The 13,334-nt window shown below is 41.8% G+C and overlaps 1 protein-coding gene across 1 annotated transcript in view; it reads right to left on the bottom strand.

The window, feature by feature from the left end:
• Window positions 1–1,230: 1,230 nt before the first annotated feature.
• The window catches only part of RORB (RAR related orphan receptor B), a 106,936-nt gene continuing 94,832 nt past the window's right edge, over window positions 1,231–13,334 (bottom strand). The window contains exons 11-12 of the mRNA XM_088018801.1: window positions 12,254–12,366; window positions 1,231–1,386 (exon numbers count right to left, since the gene is read on the bottom strand). Coding sequence (XP_087874927.1) covers window positions 1,231–1,386; window positions 12,254–12,366 — 269 coding nt within the window. The remainder of the gene's footprint in view (window positions 1,387–12,253; window positions 12,367–13,334) is intronic.

Below are 13,334 nucleotides of genomic sequence, written 5' to 3'. Positions count from 1 at the left end.
AAAGAACTGCTTCTTTACTTTGTAGGTGCTCTTTCTACTTCTTCTTTGCCAAAAACAAAAAAACAACACAAGAAAACCCCCAAAAGCCCCCCCCAACCCAAACCAAACCAAAACAGGTTAGAGAGAACATGTTTACATGAAATGGCATCCAGACCCTGGGTTCTGATTTCCGCTGTGACTCTAATTTTATTAGAAAAAGTTGCTGGTGGTCAAACCTACAGACTGCATTTCTCTGCTGAAGATACAGTGAGCACCAAAATCAGTTTCTTTCCCAGCCTGAAATCCAAAGGAAAAAAAGAAGTGTTTTGCGTGTCCTGGTGAAAAATAGGAAACCGTGATTGTTTGGTTAAAAAAAGTCCTGGACTCCACAATATTAACTGTGGCCTAATTCTTAAAACAGGAAAATGGCTTCCAAATACTTCTCCCCCCACCCCCCGCCAATATTTACCATCCTGACAAGGCTTTGATGTCACTGATAGAGCTAGAGTTCTTATACAGAGGCTGTGCATTATATTTGTTCCTTTATAGACTTATCTCTGAATTGGTACCATCCTGCCATAGATGATAGTTGAAAAGTCTGGCTGGGAAAACAAAATCCTGATTGTCTAACATAAAGGTAACATATAACACAGAAGGGAAATAATATGAGAGAGCCTGACTGAACCTCCTTCGCTAGTGGGTATGGTATTTTAAGCCACAGTGCATGTGCAGGTGTAAGTAATAGTCATATATAATATTCTCAGATATTATATACTTATTACATACATGCACAGTGCTTTCCAAGACAGCTACAAATTTACACATGCATCAACTATCTAAAAACATAGAAATAGGTAAGCCTATTAAGTGGAATTTTCTTAAATTATATTTGAACAATTAACAGGGAAAGTAATCATGTAAAGTACTGCTCTGTTCTCGTATATATCTACAATAAAATTCTATAAACAGTTGTCTCCCAAAACATACCCGAATAAAATAAAATTAAAAAAAAGATAAACACCCAGTGTCCTCTATTTGTATATTTATGGTCATTTCAAAAACAAACAAATAAAAGAGCCCCACTCAGGTGCATATTTACATTCTTCAAACTGTAGCGGTGAAAAATAATTCTATTAAGTGCAGGACATTCCTAATGTTGCAGTAGACATTTTTCTTAAGTCTTCATGAACACATTGCTTTTGTCTTAATGGTGATGCATTCCATGACTAGGAGACAATCCTCTGGTCGCCTTCATTTGCAGACGGTGGCACAGTCAGGATTAAAGAGCTCCTTGTATAATGGAGGAAAGAGTGTATTCACTATGTCTGGATGGGATTGTTTGAATACCTGCAGCTTCTCCCCGTGCAAGTTGCAGACCGCCGTGATGGTGGGGATCTTGGCTATTAACTGCAGAGTGGGGAGAGACGGGGGAGGGGACAGAGGGGGGAAGGAAGCTCATTAGTGCTCTGTCTTCTGAATCAGTGTCGTTCCTGGCCTCAGATGAAGGCAAATGGCTTTGGAAAAAGATGTTCTGAAAGAAAGAAGGCTCACTCTCGGCTTCTCCTTTCCAACAAAACAAAACAAAACGCGCCTCCCACCCCCATCCTCGAAAGGTAAAATAGAGAAAGCAAGCACGCAGGGCCAAGCATCCTGATTCACTGCTCTTAAAGTGTGTATGGTAGGTAGTCGGGTTTGATCGCTACGAGTGGGTGCTTTGCAGCCAGGCTGACTGAGTCAGAATCCTGGGTCCAAAATAGCTAAATGGCTGTGTGGCTGTGATACACTCTGTCTCAGTTTTCTCGTTTGTAAAATGGGCTTACTCACAGTTCCTACTTCCTTGGGTTGTTGTGTGGACGGAGGTAATTCATATAAAAGTGTTAAGAATAGTGTAGGCATGAATCGCAATTGTTAGCTAATATGATCTATCATTTCCCACAGACTTTTCTGATATGAATGTGAGATTTTCGGTTTTGGAAGGCGACCATGTGAGGAAGGTGTAATCTAAACTGTACGAGGCGTGATCCATAATCCTCGGGACTGCTTTGCTCACTAGCTTGCCTGAATCTTTCTCGTTCTTTTCCGCGGTAATGCATAAAATGAGACCTATATTTAATCAAGAGAGAATTTGGGAGGTCACTGGCACTTGCTTCCTCAGGGAGGCATTTAAAAAAAAAAAACTCGTGGGGGAACAGCCACTTGTAATTGCTAGATTTTGATATATATGTATTATGTGGGATGTGATTTTTTGAGTTCACATACCCAGAAGACAGTGTTTTATAATAATTTAAAATGTCCACAGTTTGCGAAATGCTGTTACATAGGTCTTAAGAGATGAACAATTCTGGCTTTTAACATATTTATAATTTAGGAACACTTAGAATTCATCATTTCGTGTCAAAATTAGCCTAAAACCAAGTGTCATTGTAATCAAATTACTGTGGGAATAAGATGTGCCTTTTCACAAAAGATAAGCCTGGTAGTTCATATAGCTGACCAAAGGTACACTTGAAAGTAGTGATAAAATAAAATTAAATAAACCCCATCTAATCACCAGTTAGGCTCATGTGCTCCCTGCCCTATTCAATAATAAGAAACCATTTCAGCCTTTGAAGTGAAAGAGGAAATAGATAATTAGTTACTTTGTGGCTCTTCAAAATCAAAAATTTCCACTTCCATTAAGTTTTCTTTTAACCACGAATGACTGTGTAACCACACCATGAGCAATTCAAAAATAGCATAAGGATCAGAGCTGTTGATGTATTCTTTAAAGGGATCTAGAACACATAAAAAAGTCTGGGGTTCAGGCTTTCCGTTCCCACAGCTGCTTAATGACAGGGGTAGAAATGAAAAATGTGACATCTTTGTTTATAGAATGGATGTTAATTTTTAGACCGAGAATCAAGACTTTTCTTTCCAACAGGATGTTACTTGAACTTGCAACAGGCACTGCTAGACACCAAAGTGCACAAGACAGTATGGTTCTTGCTTATCACCTGCTTGTGAAGACAGATGTGAATAATGGCATCACGCAGTCAAAAGCAGACTGGAAAACCGGTGGGCGCCGTGCAGGAAAGGGTTAGAAGTGGTAGAGAACAGAACATTCTATTCTCAAGGCTTCCCTGAGAAAGAGCCACGTAAGCTGAGCTCTGAAGGGAGAGTGGATGCTGACTAGATGCTGAGGTCCATGCTATGCCCCGGAGCCATGTGTGATGCTGCCGTGGTACTTGGCGCACTGGAAGAACGGAGCGGTGAGTGAGCATGTTTGACGGAAAAGCGGGAGAGATGGACATGGCCAGTATATGCGAGTTGACGTCAAGGCTCTTTGGAAGGGTTTTTCAGCAAAAAAGAGAGATGATCAGAATCGCATTCTGAAAGAGTGGCTTTGGGCCCAGGGTGGAAGACAGTGTCTTTTCTGTATTTTCATAGGTAAAGAGTATACGAGGGTCCACTTCACTGAAGTCCCTTGGGAAATTATCCAAGCTCTCTCAACCAGCTGGTTCACACAGACGGAGACTACAACAATTTGGAACACTTCTTACACATTACAATCTCCCTGAAATAGCTACTGAATGCAGAGAGGCTTTGAAAGCTTTCTATAATCATCTGCAGTGGAACTGATGATATGCAGAGCTCTGAAAACTTCCAGATGCGATTCCATAATGACTGTCAACCTTTACTCTCCGTAAGAATCACTGGGGCGCTTCCTAAAAATGCAGATTCCTGGGATTTACCCTTAGGGACTCTGCGTCAGTAAGTCTAGGTGGCGCTAAGCCTCCATGTTTGAGACAAACACCCCTTGGGATGCTGATGGACTGCGTCCGTGGAATGGACATTAAAAAAAAAAAAAACTTACAGAGGTCCAAATCTTACAAATTTACAACTGATTTTCAAAATTGAAAAGTAAATTCTGTATCATTATCTGAAACAGCCCTGGGAGCTGAGTGGAAAGTTAGCTCCTTTTCAGGAGACAGAGACAGAGTTTATCATCCTCAGAGAGGGGAGGTTCCATTTGCTTGGCTCTGTTAGTTTGGTGGGGGACAAGTAATAGAATTCCTGAGTTCCCTATGGGACACAGACCATAGAGAGGATTCACCTAGTGATAACAGGGCTTTAAATCCTGACTGCTTGGGTTTGAATCCTGTATGTGCTATTTACAGCTGTGTGAGTTTGGGCAAGTCACTTAATTTCTCAGCTTCGTTATCCATCAGATGGTCCCTACCTCAGAGAGTTGTTGGGAGGGTTAACTGGGTCAACACAAGCCATCTAGAGCAGTGCTTGGCACATGGTGGCGATATATGGGTTCGGTGCTATGCTTCCATTCCCACATAATGCTTCCTTCAAGGAACAGTCAAGGCCATGCTTGTTCAACCCAATGACATGGGTGGGGGGGGGGCAAGAACCCAACTTAACCCTTTAACCAAGCACGGGAAATTGCATCATGTGTTAATGTGTGTGGAAATCAGCCATTTACTTTTGTTGAAGTGAAAAAAGCAAAATCATATTTTCATTTTCTCATAGCAATTAAAGTAACCTGCTCATTTAGTAAACTGGGATTTATAAAGTGGAATCCCATATACTACAATTCTTAAAAGCATTTTTTTGCTCCTTCAGGGAAGGGGAGGAATTGTCCTCTTATGCATTAATTTCTCATTAAATGCATAAGAGGACAACCCTTCTATAGTTGCTCATGTGCATTTGGAAATACTTAACTATGTGCTCAGTTTTGGGAAAGTGAGTATGGACTCTTGCTTCTTAGCTGCCCCAAACTGGGGTTCAAGGAACATCTGGTTCAGGACCCACTTCTTCCTTCTTTTATGGGATTTGGATCTTGTCCCTGCTGCTCATCTGTATAATGGGCCAGATGATGAGAATTGCTTTTTGTGAAGAGCACTGGGGTCACATGAGCAAAGAGCACCAAGGAAGGCAAAGAGCTTCCCTAACCTGTGTGCTCTTGGAGGAGGCTGATTTAAAGGCGTCCGATCAGCTGCAGAAATAGAAATGCTGACAGGGGCATCCATCACTCCGGAGGCATGAAGGGCCAGGAGGGCAGGCGGAGGAAGCAGCAGGTAGTCAGTTGTTGCTCATTAATATTATGTACTGCAGCTGGGGGACCCCCATTTCAAAGGGAGCTCCAAGCAGCCTCAGTGGCAGTTAATGGCTCAACAACTTTTTAAACAGCTGGGGAAGTGATCCAGAAGCACTTGGAGATGGAGGGAGTAGTCGATTTCAAATCATCATGAAATTTCTTCATGTTTAAATAATCCCCGTAGCAGGAGTAGACAGAGGGTCTAGAAAAAGGCATTTTCACATTCATCTCTCTCTTATGATGAGCATTTCTTATAAGAAGGAAGCTTTAGCTTATACCTACGGGGGTCTACGAGAAGAAAAAGCTGCTGTTGGAGAAGAGGTAATAATCCTGTGCTTCTTTCCAGAGGGTGGTTTTATGAGAAAATCCACAATTTTATAATGAGGACGTTTGATGTGGAAAAATGGAACGTGCAGAAGGTAAGACTAGTGATCTTGTTCACAGGGGCTTCCAGGCCATCAAGATGCCCTCCAGCCTGAAGCAGGAAACCAACAATGGTTTGACCAAAGTGGAGGAAACTTCAGAAGCACTGATAAAAACTGGGCACATCATGTGAGGCTCAATACATCCATTTAACGTGCCCATTCGCTTTTCTTTTTTTGGGTGTTTGTCTGGCTAAACCTGGACATTTGGATTAAGACTGTAAGATTGAACTTGAGATATCTGTCCGGTTGTAAGACCCCCCTCCCCTCCTCACCCCATCCTTGGCATCAATGCTGAACTGGCTGGCTAAAATGAGAGTGGACACTGATTCAGCTGGGGCTGGGAGCTGGCATCGGACTGAGAGCCAGCAAGTTACTTTCTAAATGCAGCAGAAATCACAAGTAATCGAAGAAGGTAAGAGCAAGCCATATTTCACCATGTGAACCAGGGAAGCAGAGTTAGCTAGTATTCAGGGAGGGAGAAGAATGAAGGAGATGCCTGAAGAGAGATAAACATGAGCTGGAGAATTATGAAGGCTTCTCGATTCTGCATTTTCATCCTTAGGTTCCAGGAGATCTCTCTCCATTCTTTTCTTTTCCTTTTGCTTACGCTAGTGTGAGTTGGTTCTTATTACTTGTTACCAAAGAGTTCTAACGAATACATCAACTTCTGACTTGATGCATGGGGAGTCACATCAAGACGCCCCTCTCTCTCTCTTTTTTAATTTATTTGAGAGAGCACAAGCCAGGGAGAGAGGCAAGAGGGAGAGAGAGAGAAGACTTCCTGCTGAGCAGGGAGCACGATGCAGGACTCGACCCCAGGACCCTGGGATCATGACCTGAGCTGAAGGCAGATGCTTAACTGACTGAGCCACCCACGCACCTCAAGACCTCTCTTTTTTCTTACAGACCATTAGTCTGATGGAGAACCCCTGGAATTTCTGGGTGGTGGACATGCAGTGGATGCCAGCAAACTCGGAACAGCTAAAATGGACCACAATAATCTGGTCTTTCACAGGAACTCTGCAAGGAAACTGCCCAAGGCCAAGACCATATGTGATCACCATTTTCTGCCTTGCATCTGGTCCAGAGGACACGCTCGTCATAAACGTGTGTTGAAGTAGAAAATGGGCCCAGGACAAAGCTATGCTTCTTGAGTATGGATTCGGAATTTATAAACTTGGCTGACATGCTGAATTGTTTTCTATAGTTTTGCCTATCTGGGTCATTTTAAAGCATAACACCATCGTGAGGAAGCCCAAGAAGACTGAGCGGGGCTCTCGGGTGCCCAGTTTCACCTGGGCAGTGGTTATGTTACCTTTGTGATCATTCACGGAGCTATCTATCTACTTACGATTTAAGAACTCTTCAGCAGGTGTTATACTTTTAAAAAGCATAGCAATTTTGAAGTAAGAAACAAGTTCCTAGCCAAGTAGAGGACTGGGGAGGCTCATCACAGGTAGGAGCTCCTCAAGTGCTCACTGGACAGACTGCTCTTCAAGATTAAATTGACCCCAAATCCCTAGAGCCACCGACTAAGAATTCTAGTTTAACACCCAGTTCTTGCAAGAAGAAAGCAGTCTTTAGAGAAAACATCCCATTACTAATCAGGGCATAGCCTATTTTGACCTCACTGAGAAAGCAAAAAGATCAATGGAAATGACCCTGTGCAGTTTTCACAGATCTCTCAGTATTTGCCTCACAGGCTCTATCTGCAAATCACCATGGTTGGTTGGTTGGTTGGTTTTTTTTTTTCCTAGACCTGTATCAAAAGAGCACCATTAATGTTACACTGACCAGGGATGATTTCTTTCAGGTAAAGTTTCAATTATTTAACATGTGAAATAGGGCTGTCTAAGCCTTCCGTCTTGTAAGCTTTTATTTCGTAACTTGGTTCTGTTATAACAGAAGGAGAAACTTCGCTCTTTATGTTGATGATGCAGTTTTGCTATTGTTATGCTAGAAACAGGCTTAGGAATTAAGAAGTTAGTGTATCAGTTGGCTTGTACGTCACCCAGCTCAACCCCTCACGTTCTCCCTGGGAAGATGGAACCTTTCAGAGCTAAGAAGGAGATGAACCTCAAAGAAAAAGATCTGTCACCACATGGTGCAGCCATTCTTCTTGTCCAGGATAGTCTCTTTCCACAGTTGACTTGAGCTCTCCACTGTGTCTTCTTTAACATGGTACAACCTTAGACTACCTTACGGATGAGGGGATGTGGTGGGACATCTTCACAGGCAGCAAAGGCTGTGAAAGAGTGACTGGCAGAATGGCTAAAATTAACAAGTCAGGAAACAACAGATGTTGGCGAGGATGTGGAGAAAGGGGAACCCTCCTACACTGTTGGTGGGAATGCAAGCTGGTTCAACCACTCTGGAAAACAGCATGGAGGTTCCTCAAAAATTAAAAATAGAGCTACCCTAAAACCCAGCAATTGTACTACTAGGTATTTACCCAAAGGATACAAACATAGTGTGATCTGAAGGGGCACGTGCACCCCAATTTTTATAGCAGCAATGTCCATAATAGCTAAACTTGAAAAGAGCCCAGACGTCCATCGACAGATGAGATGTGGTACATATATACAATGGAATATTACCAAGCCATCAAAAAGAATGAAATCTTGCCATTTGCAATGATGTGGATGGAGCTACAGGGTATTATTCTAAGCAAAATAAGTCAGTCCGAGAAAGACAAATACCATATGATTTCATTCATATGTGGAATTTAAGAAACAAAACAGAGGATCATAAGGGAAGTGAAAAAAAATAAGCCAAAAACAGAGAGGGAGGCAAACCATAAGAGACTCTTAACTCTAGGGAACAAACTGAGGACTGCTGGAGGGGAGGTGATGGGGTCACTGGGTGATGGGCATTAAGGAGGGCACTTGAAGTAATGAGCACTGAGTGTTACATGCAACTGATGAATCACTAAACTCTACCTCTGAAACTAATAATACAGTATATGTTAATTAAATTGAAGTAAAAAATTAAAAAAAAAGTGACTGGGATAGAGAGAGCCATGGGGGACAAGTTAATAACTTTCTGGCCATTCAGGAATAGGAAAGAGAAGCATGAAAGAGATTCTGAGCGTCAGCATCATCACTAGACTCCTCTGTATCTAGAAGAATTAGAATTTCTACTAGCACAGAACTGTGTGTTTAAAAACACCCAGAAGGGTGATGTGGTCCCTCTATAGCGCACGGCCAGGCACAAGCAACTGAACACTGTTTGGAGAAATGGATTGGTGGAGCGAGCAGGCTTGGTGGTCCGACTCCCGCCAGGAGTTCTCCGTGCCTTCCTGTCAGATATGTGTCATTATGGAGTTTGCTACTCTCAAACTTCTCAGTAAAGCTTTGGGCAAGAACCCAGGAGTGTTGCATGTATTTGCAGGAGTGCTAGGAACAAAGAGAGTACCTAATGAGATTTCATGACTCTAATTATCCAGGAGATGCAACAGGAGGGGATGGGCTGGAGAAGACTTTATCAAACAAGCCTCCAGCTACGGCCCTGACCCAGAGGTCTCACTGAGGGAAGGGCTGGGATGTGAACAAGACAGATCCAAGCTTTGCCCTCGATGGTGAGTGTGCTGCCACACCCTGGCCCGAGCTAGATTAACTCCTTTTTCTCCTTTGCCCTCCATCCTCTGGCCAGAGCAATAGGAATACCAGATTCTTGCGACTTGTAATAAGGAAAGCCCATACACCAGAGAACAGGATTGTCGCCAGTCTCTGCAGTTCAAATATTCACTCACCCTGGCAGGGGTCATAAGCTTAATGAAAGTGACCAGTGTCATCTTGTTTCCTGACTTCAAATCCAGGATCCAGCCAAATCTATGAAATATACCTTATACTTTCTTACCTCTTATCATTTCTTCCATCATGTGGAAGGCCATACTCCATCTCCTCAACCCTCCAACTTCCTTTTTTTGAAATAGTTCTCATCCATTAGTGATTAGCTCAAATATGCCACCTTTTGGATAAAAATTTCCCGGCCAAAATAGCATTTCTTCTGTCCGCAACAACAGTAGCACTCACATACTAGACCCATTATGGAGCATGTACCTTGCTGATATTGAATATCATTTAGTCCTCAAAATAACCACATAACCTCGACACTATCTTTAGGCACACTTTACAAGTGAGGAAACCGAAGCACAGAGAGGTTAGGTCACTTTTCCACGGTCACTCAGCTAGGAAGTGGTTCTGATGATTTATTATAAATATGCTACATATTATTATGCTATGAGGAAAGGAAACTAGGTTCTTTAATAAGGCTTTAAAAAATAAGCTGATTAATATATTGGGATTGAAATCTTCTAGGTAATGGATACAGAATTCCTAATTTTCACACCTTTCCTATGTCCAAATTTGGTCAAAAGTATAAGGCTTGAACTTTAATTTCAGGAAGTGGGCATGGCGGAAGCGTGTTGGAGACTGTTCTTTCAGGATCAAATCCAATGCCTGTGTCTGAGCCCTGCCCCTCTCACCTGATGCCCATTCCACTCATTCAGGGTCAAACTGGTCGGCACTATAAATAGTCTTTGCACATTACACAGAAGGCAGACCTACCCCACTTACTGTGGATTTACCTGAGCCCCTGGACTTGAATACCACAGTTGGGGATGTGCACATTCTTCTAGAGATAGGTTTCATGATGTCTGCCAGATTCCCCAAGGTGTCTATAAATTACAAATATTAAGAATGGCTGCCACTGTTTGAGAGGCACGGTAGAGGACCTCCATGACTATGCGGGCAGGAGGAACATTTCTGAAAAGATGAGAATCTGTGGTGGGATAGAATATTCTTTGCTGGATACAAATAAAATGATTCCTTTTAGGGAGGATGGGCTTCATGAGAGAGATTGTGCCTATAACGTCGATGGCACCATTGTCCTTACAGTGTTAAAGCGGTTGGGAACTCGAGACACTTGCCCATTCCCAACCCCCCCATCCCCAGCACTTGACAGGTTAGGAATCTAAGACTAAGATAAATAGAGTGACTCATCCAAAGCCACAAAGTTCAGGGCTGGGATCAACTAGAGTCCAGTGCTCATTCTCTTTCATGCTCCCTCCCCCTTACTTCACAGAGCGTCCTATTAAAATGTTGGCTTACGAGCAAGGGGCCACACAAAAACCCTACATCCACGCATGGTAGCAATGCTTTGTCATCTGGCTCCAGTGAATTTTATACACTTTCTAACATTTTCTTCTAATACTTTCTCTTATTTCCTTTCTACCACAAATACCTCTGATTGCCACCCTCAGGACACCAGGAGGTAGAAAATGGTGTAAGCAGGAGAATTTACACACTGTGTATCTCATTTGAACCTCAAAACAACTGTACAGATGCAAAAAAAAAAAAAAAAAAAAAGATAATCCTCATTATCCCCATATCAAGACCTTAATTTTAGGATGGTAGATATGGGGACCAAGGTCTTTGGGAGATCCAAAATGCAGGCAACATCCCCCTCCATTAATTGGCCAGATGCATTTATGGTATATTCTGCAGAGCAATTACAGAGACAGATGAATATATTTCCATAACCATCTCTTCTGCCCAATGTATCTGAAAGCATGGAGAAGTTTTGCTCTTGACCGGGAGAAAACTGACGTGCAGAGAGCAGGTGATTTGTCCTTGCCCACATAAAAAGTAAGAATTTCTATTAAAGAGAACTATCACTCTATAGTGTAAAAATGTCTCTCCTAGTAAGGTGTTCATCTTAACAAAACGTTACCATCATGAAACAGCATATGTAATTCATAGATTTTTTTTATAGGAGTTTATGTGCAAAGTAATATCTCTGATAGAATTTTCCCCCTTTTTAGAAAATAAAGAACTTTAAGAGCAATGGGAGGGTTTTAATGATTATAAATATAGACTAGGCTTCCTATTGTCTTCAACCAAGAATATGCTCCATTTCCTAGTTGCTTGCCCTCTAAAAAATTCCAGTTCTTAAGAAATCCAAGATACTTTAAGATCTAAAATAATGCTGAGTTTTCAGTCATTAGGAAATTACTTCTTCCCCTTATGAGAATTTTACTCTGGTAAACATCTCTTCTCAGAACTCTTCTTAAAGATCACTATTCTTAATTAAGCTGAACAAAGAAATTGATGGCAGGTTGCATGCATTTTGCCCTTGGGATACTTGACCATTTTGAAGGAACCCCAGGGCAAATCTTGTGTGAAAAGATTAGAATTGAAGGAAAATTTACAAGTAATCAGTCTAATCTTCTACTCTGGGAAGGACTCTGATTTACAGCACATCTGACGGAAAACCAAGCTGTATCTACTAGAATACGAACAATGCCGGGGAGCTCACTACCTCACAATGGTTTATACCTTTGTTCAGCAATTGTTATCATTTCATAGTTCTGATTTTGAATAAAAAATCTACCTACTCTTCGGGTTGGCCCACATCTGACTTCTGAAGTGACACAAAGTCTTTTCCTTTATCACATGTCAATTCTGAAGACTTGATTCCTCGCTTCAAGCTTTTGTTCTTCATATGAAACACCCTTAGTTTCTTTCCTTGGTCTTTGTACGCCTGTGGTTGAGATCCATCAATATCATCCTTCCCGAAGAAAGTCATTCTCCCCTCAATCTATTATAATTTACTAATCTCCTTTTTAAAAGGGGGCACCTCAACCTTTATGCATCTTTGGTAACTTCCCAAAATTGTTGCTGCTGAGAAATGCCCTTGCTTTATAACTAGTCACTGTGTTTTTTTTTTTCAGTGACATTAGGTCTGTTCTCTGAGGACCTACCTTTGCCAAGGTCTCATCATCCAGGTGATTCTTCTGAATCACATGTTGAAGTGCAAAATAAATTTTTTCCTGAAGCTTCTGGACCTTCCTTGGTTCTATCAGCCAGGCTCGGTCTGACAAAGGAAAAGAATTAGGTAAGAAGAGTAGGAAGGTAAGCTTTCACCTGCATATATACGTGCTGAGTTTCAGACCCATTTCAATCACTTAGTTTTAGTTTGCTTCTGAAGACATATAGTTATTTACATAAAACACAAATATTTTATAAGAAATACCTGGATGACAGTAATGCTGGATATACACTGACCCCAGGAAAGGAGGATGGAGGGAAGGGCTCAATGAATGGTTCTAATAAACATGGCATGTTTCATATTATCTGTGACAATTTACACCTCTCTTTTTTTGGACATATATTTAGATTCTTTCAAAGTAGAAGTTAATGACTTGTGAAGAAAATGAATTACAGAAGAAAATCTATTGCACAGGAATATTTTTGGTATTCAGGATCCCCCTTCCCATAAGCTAAGCTATAATGCAAAGCATAAACATGAATCAATTTCAAAAATTTAATACTGTGTGCTCTTTTTGTACATGGAATTTTTAAGTGGTGGGTAGGATGATCCCTCCTTTCCTTTCTCCGGTCCTATATTCTTTTTTCCTTCCTGTATCCCTCTCTTCACCACCCCCTTCCTTCCTTTCTTCCTAGAAGCTTTATACACTATGGTGATAAAATGCAGCCCAGCATCAATGCCTCGGGTTGGCGCTTCCATGAAGAGACATCTAGAGTCTCCAAATGCTGAACAAATGCTCATGGAAAAGAACTTGGAAATGGTCCATCTGAACACAGTTCAGGTCAGGTGAGAAACTCAATTCTGTAATCCTAGACAGGGCAAGGACAAGTCTAGCCACCAGTGAAGCAAAACCCTTATGTAAGTGAGCACAAAAGCCTTCAGTGACAATGGTCAATCAGAATAAATTAGGTTTCCCTCCCTCTCCGTTCCCTAAACTATCTGGAGCTGAACAGACAGTGGCTTTTATGACAAGAACTGGGGGAGGGTGGGGTCTGGCATGAAGAGAGCCAGCA

Source organism: Eumetopias jubatus, unplaced genomic scaffold (assembly GCF_037043125.1).
Source record: "Eumetopias jubatus isolate StellerSeaLion01/CBP00866 unplaced genomic scaffold, mEumJub1_p1.0 scaffold_15, whole genome shotgun sequence".
In the NCBI taxonomy this organism is placed as follows: Eukaryota; Metazoa; Chordata; class Mammalia; order Carnivora; family Otariidae; genus Eumetopias; species Eumetopias jubatus.
The sequence above is the reverse complement of the archived record's forward strand: the minus strand, read 5'-3'. Positions and strand labels throughout refer to the sequence as shown.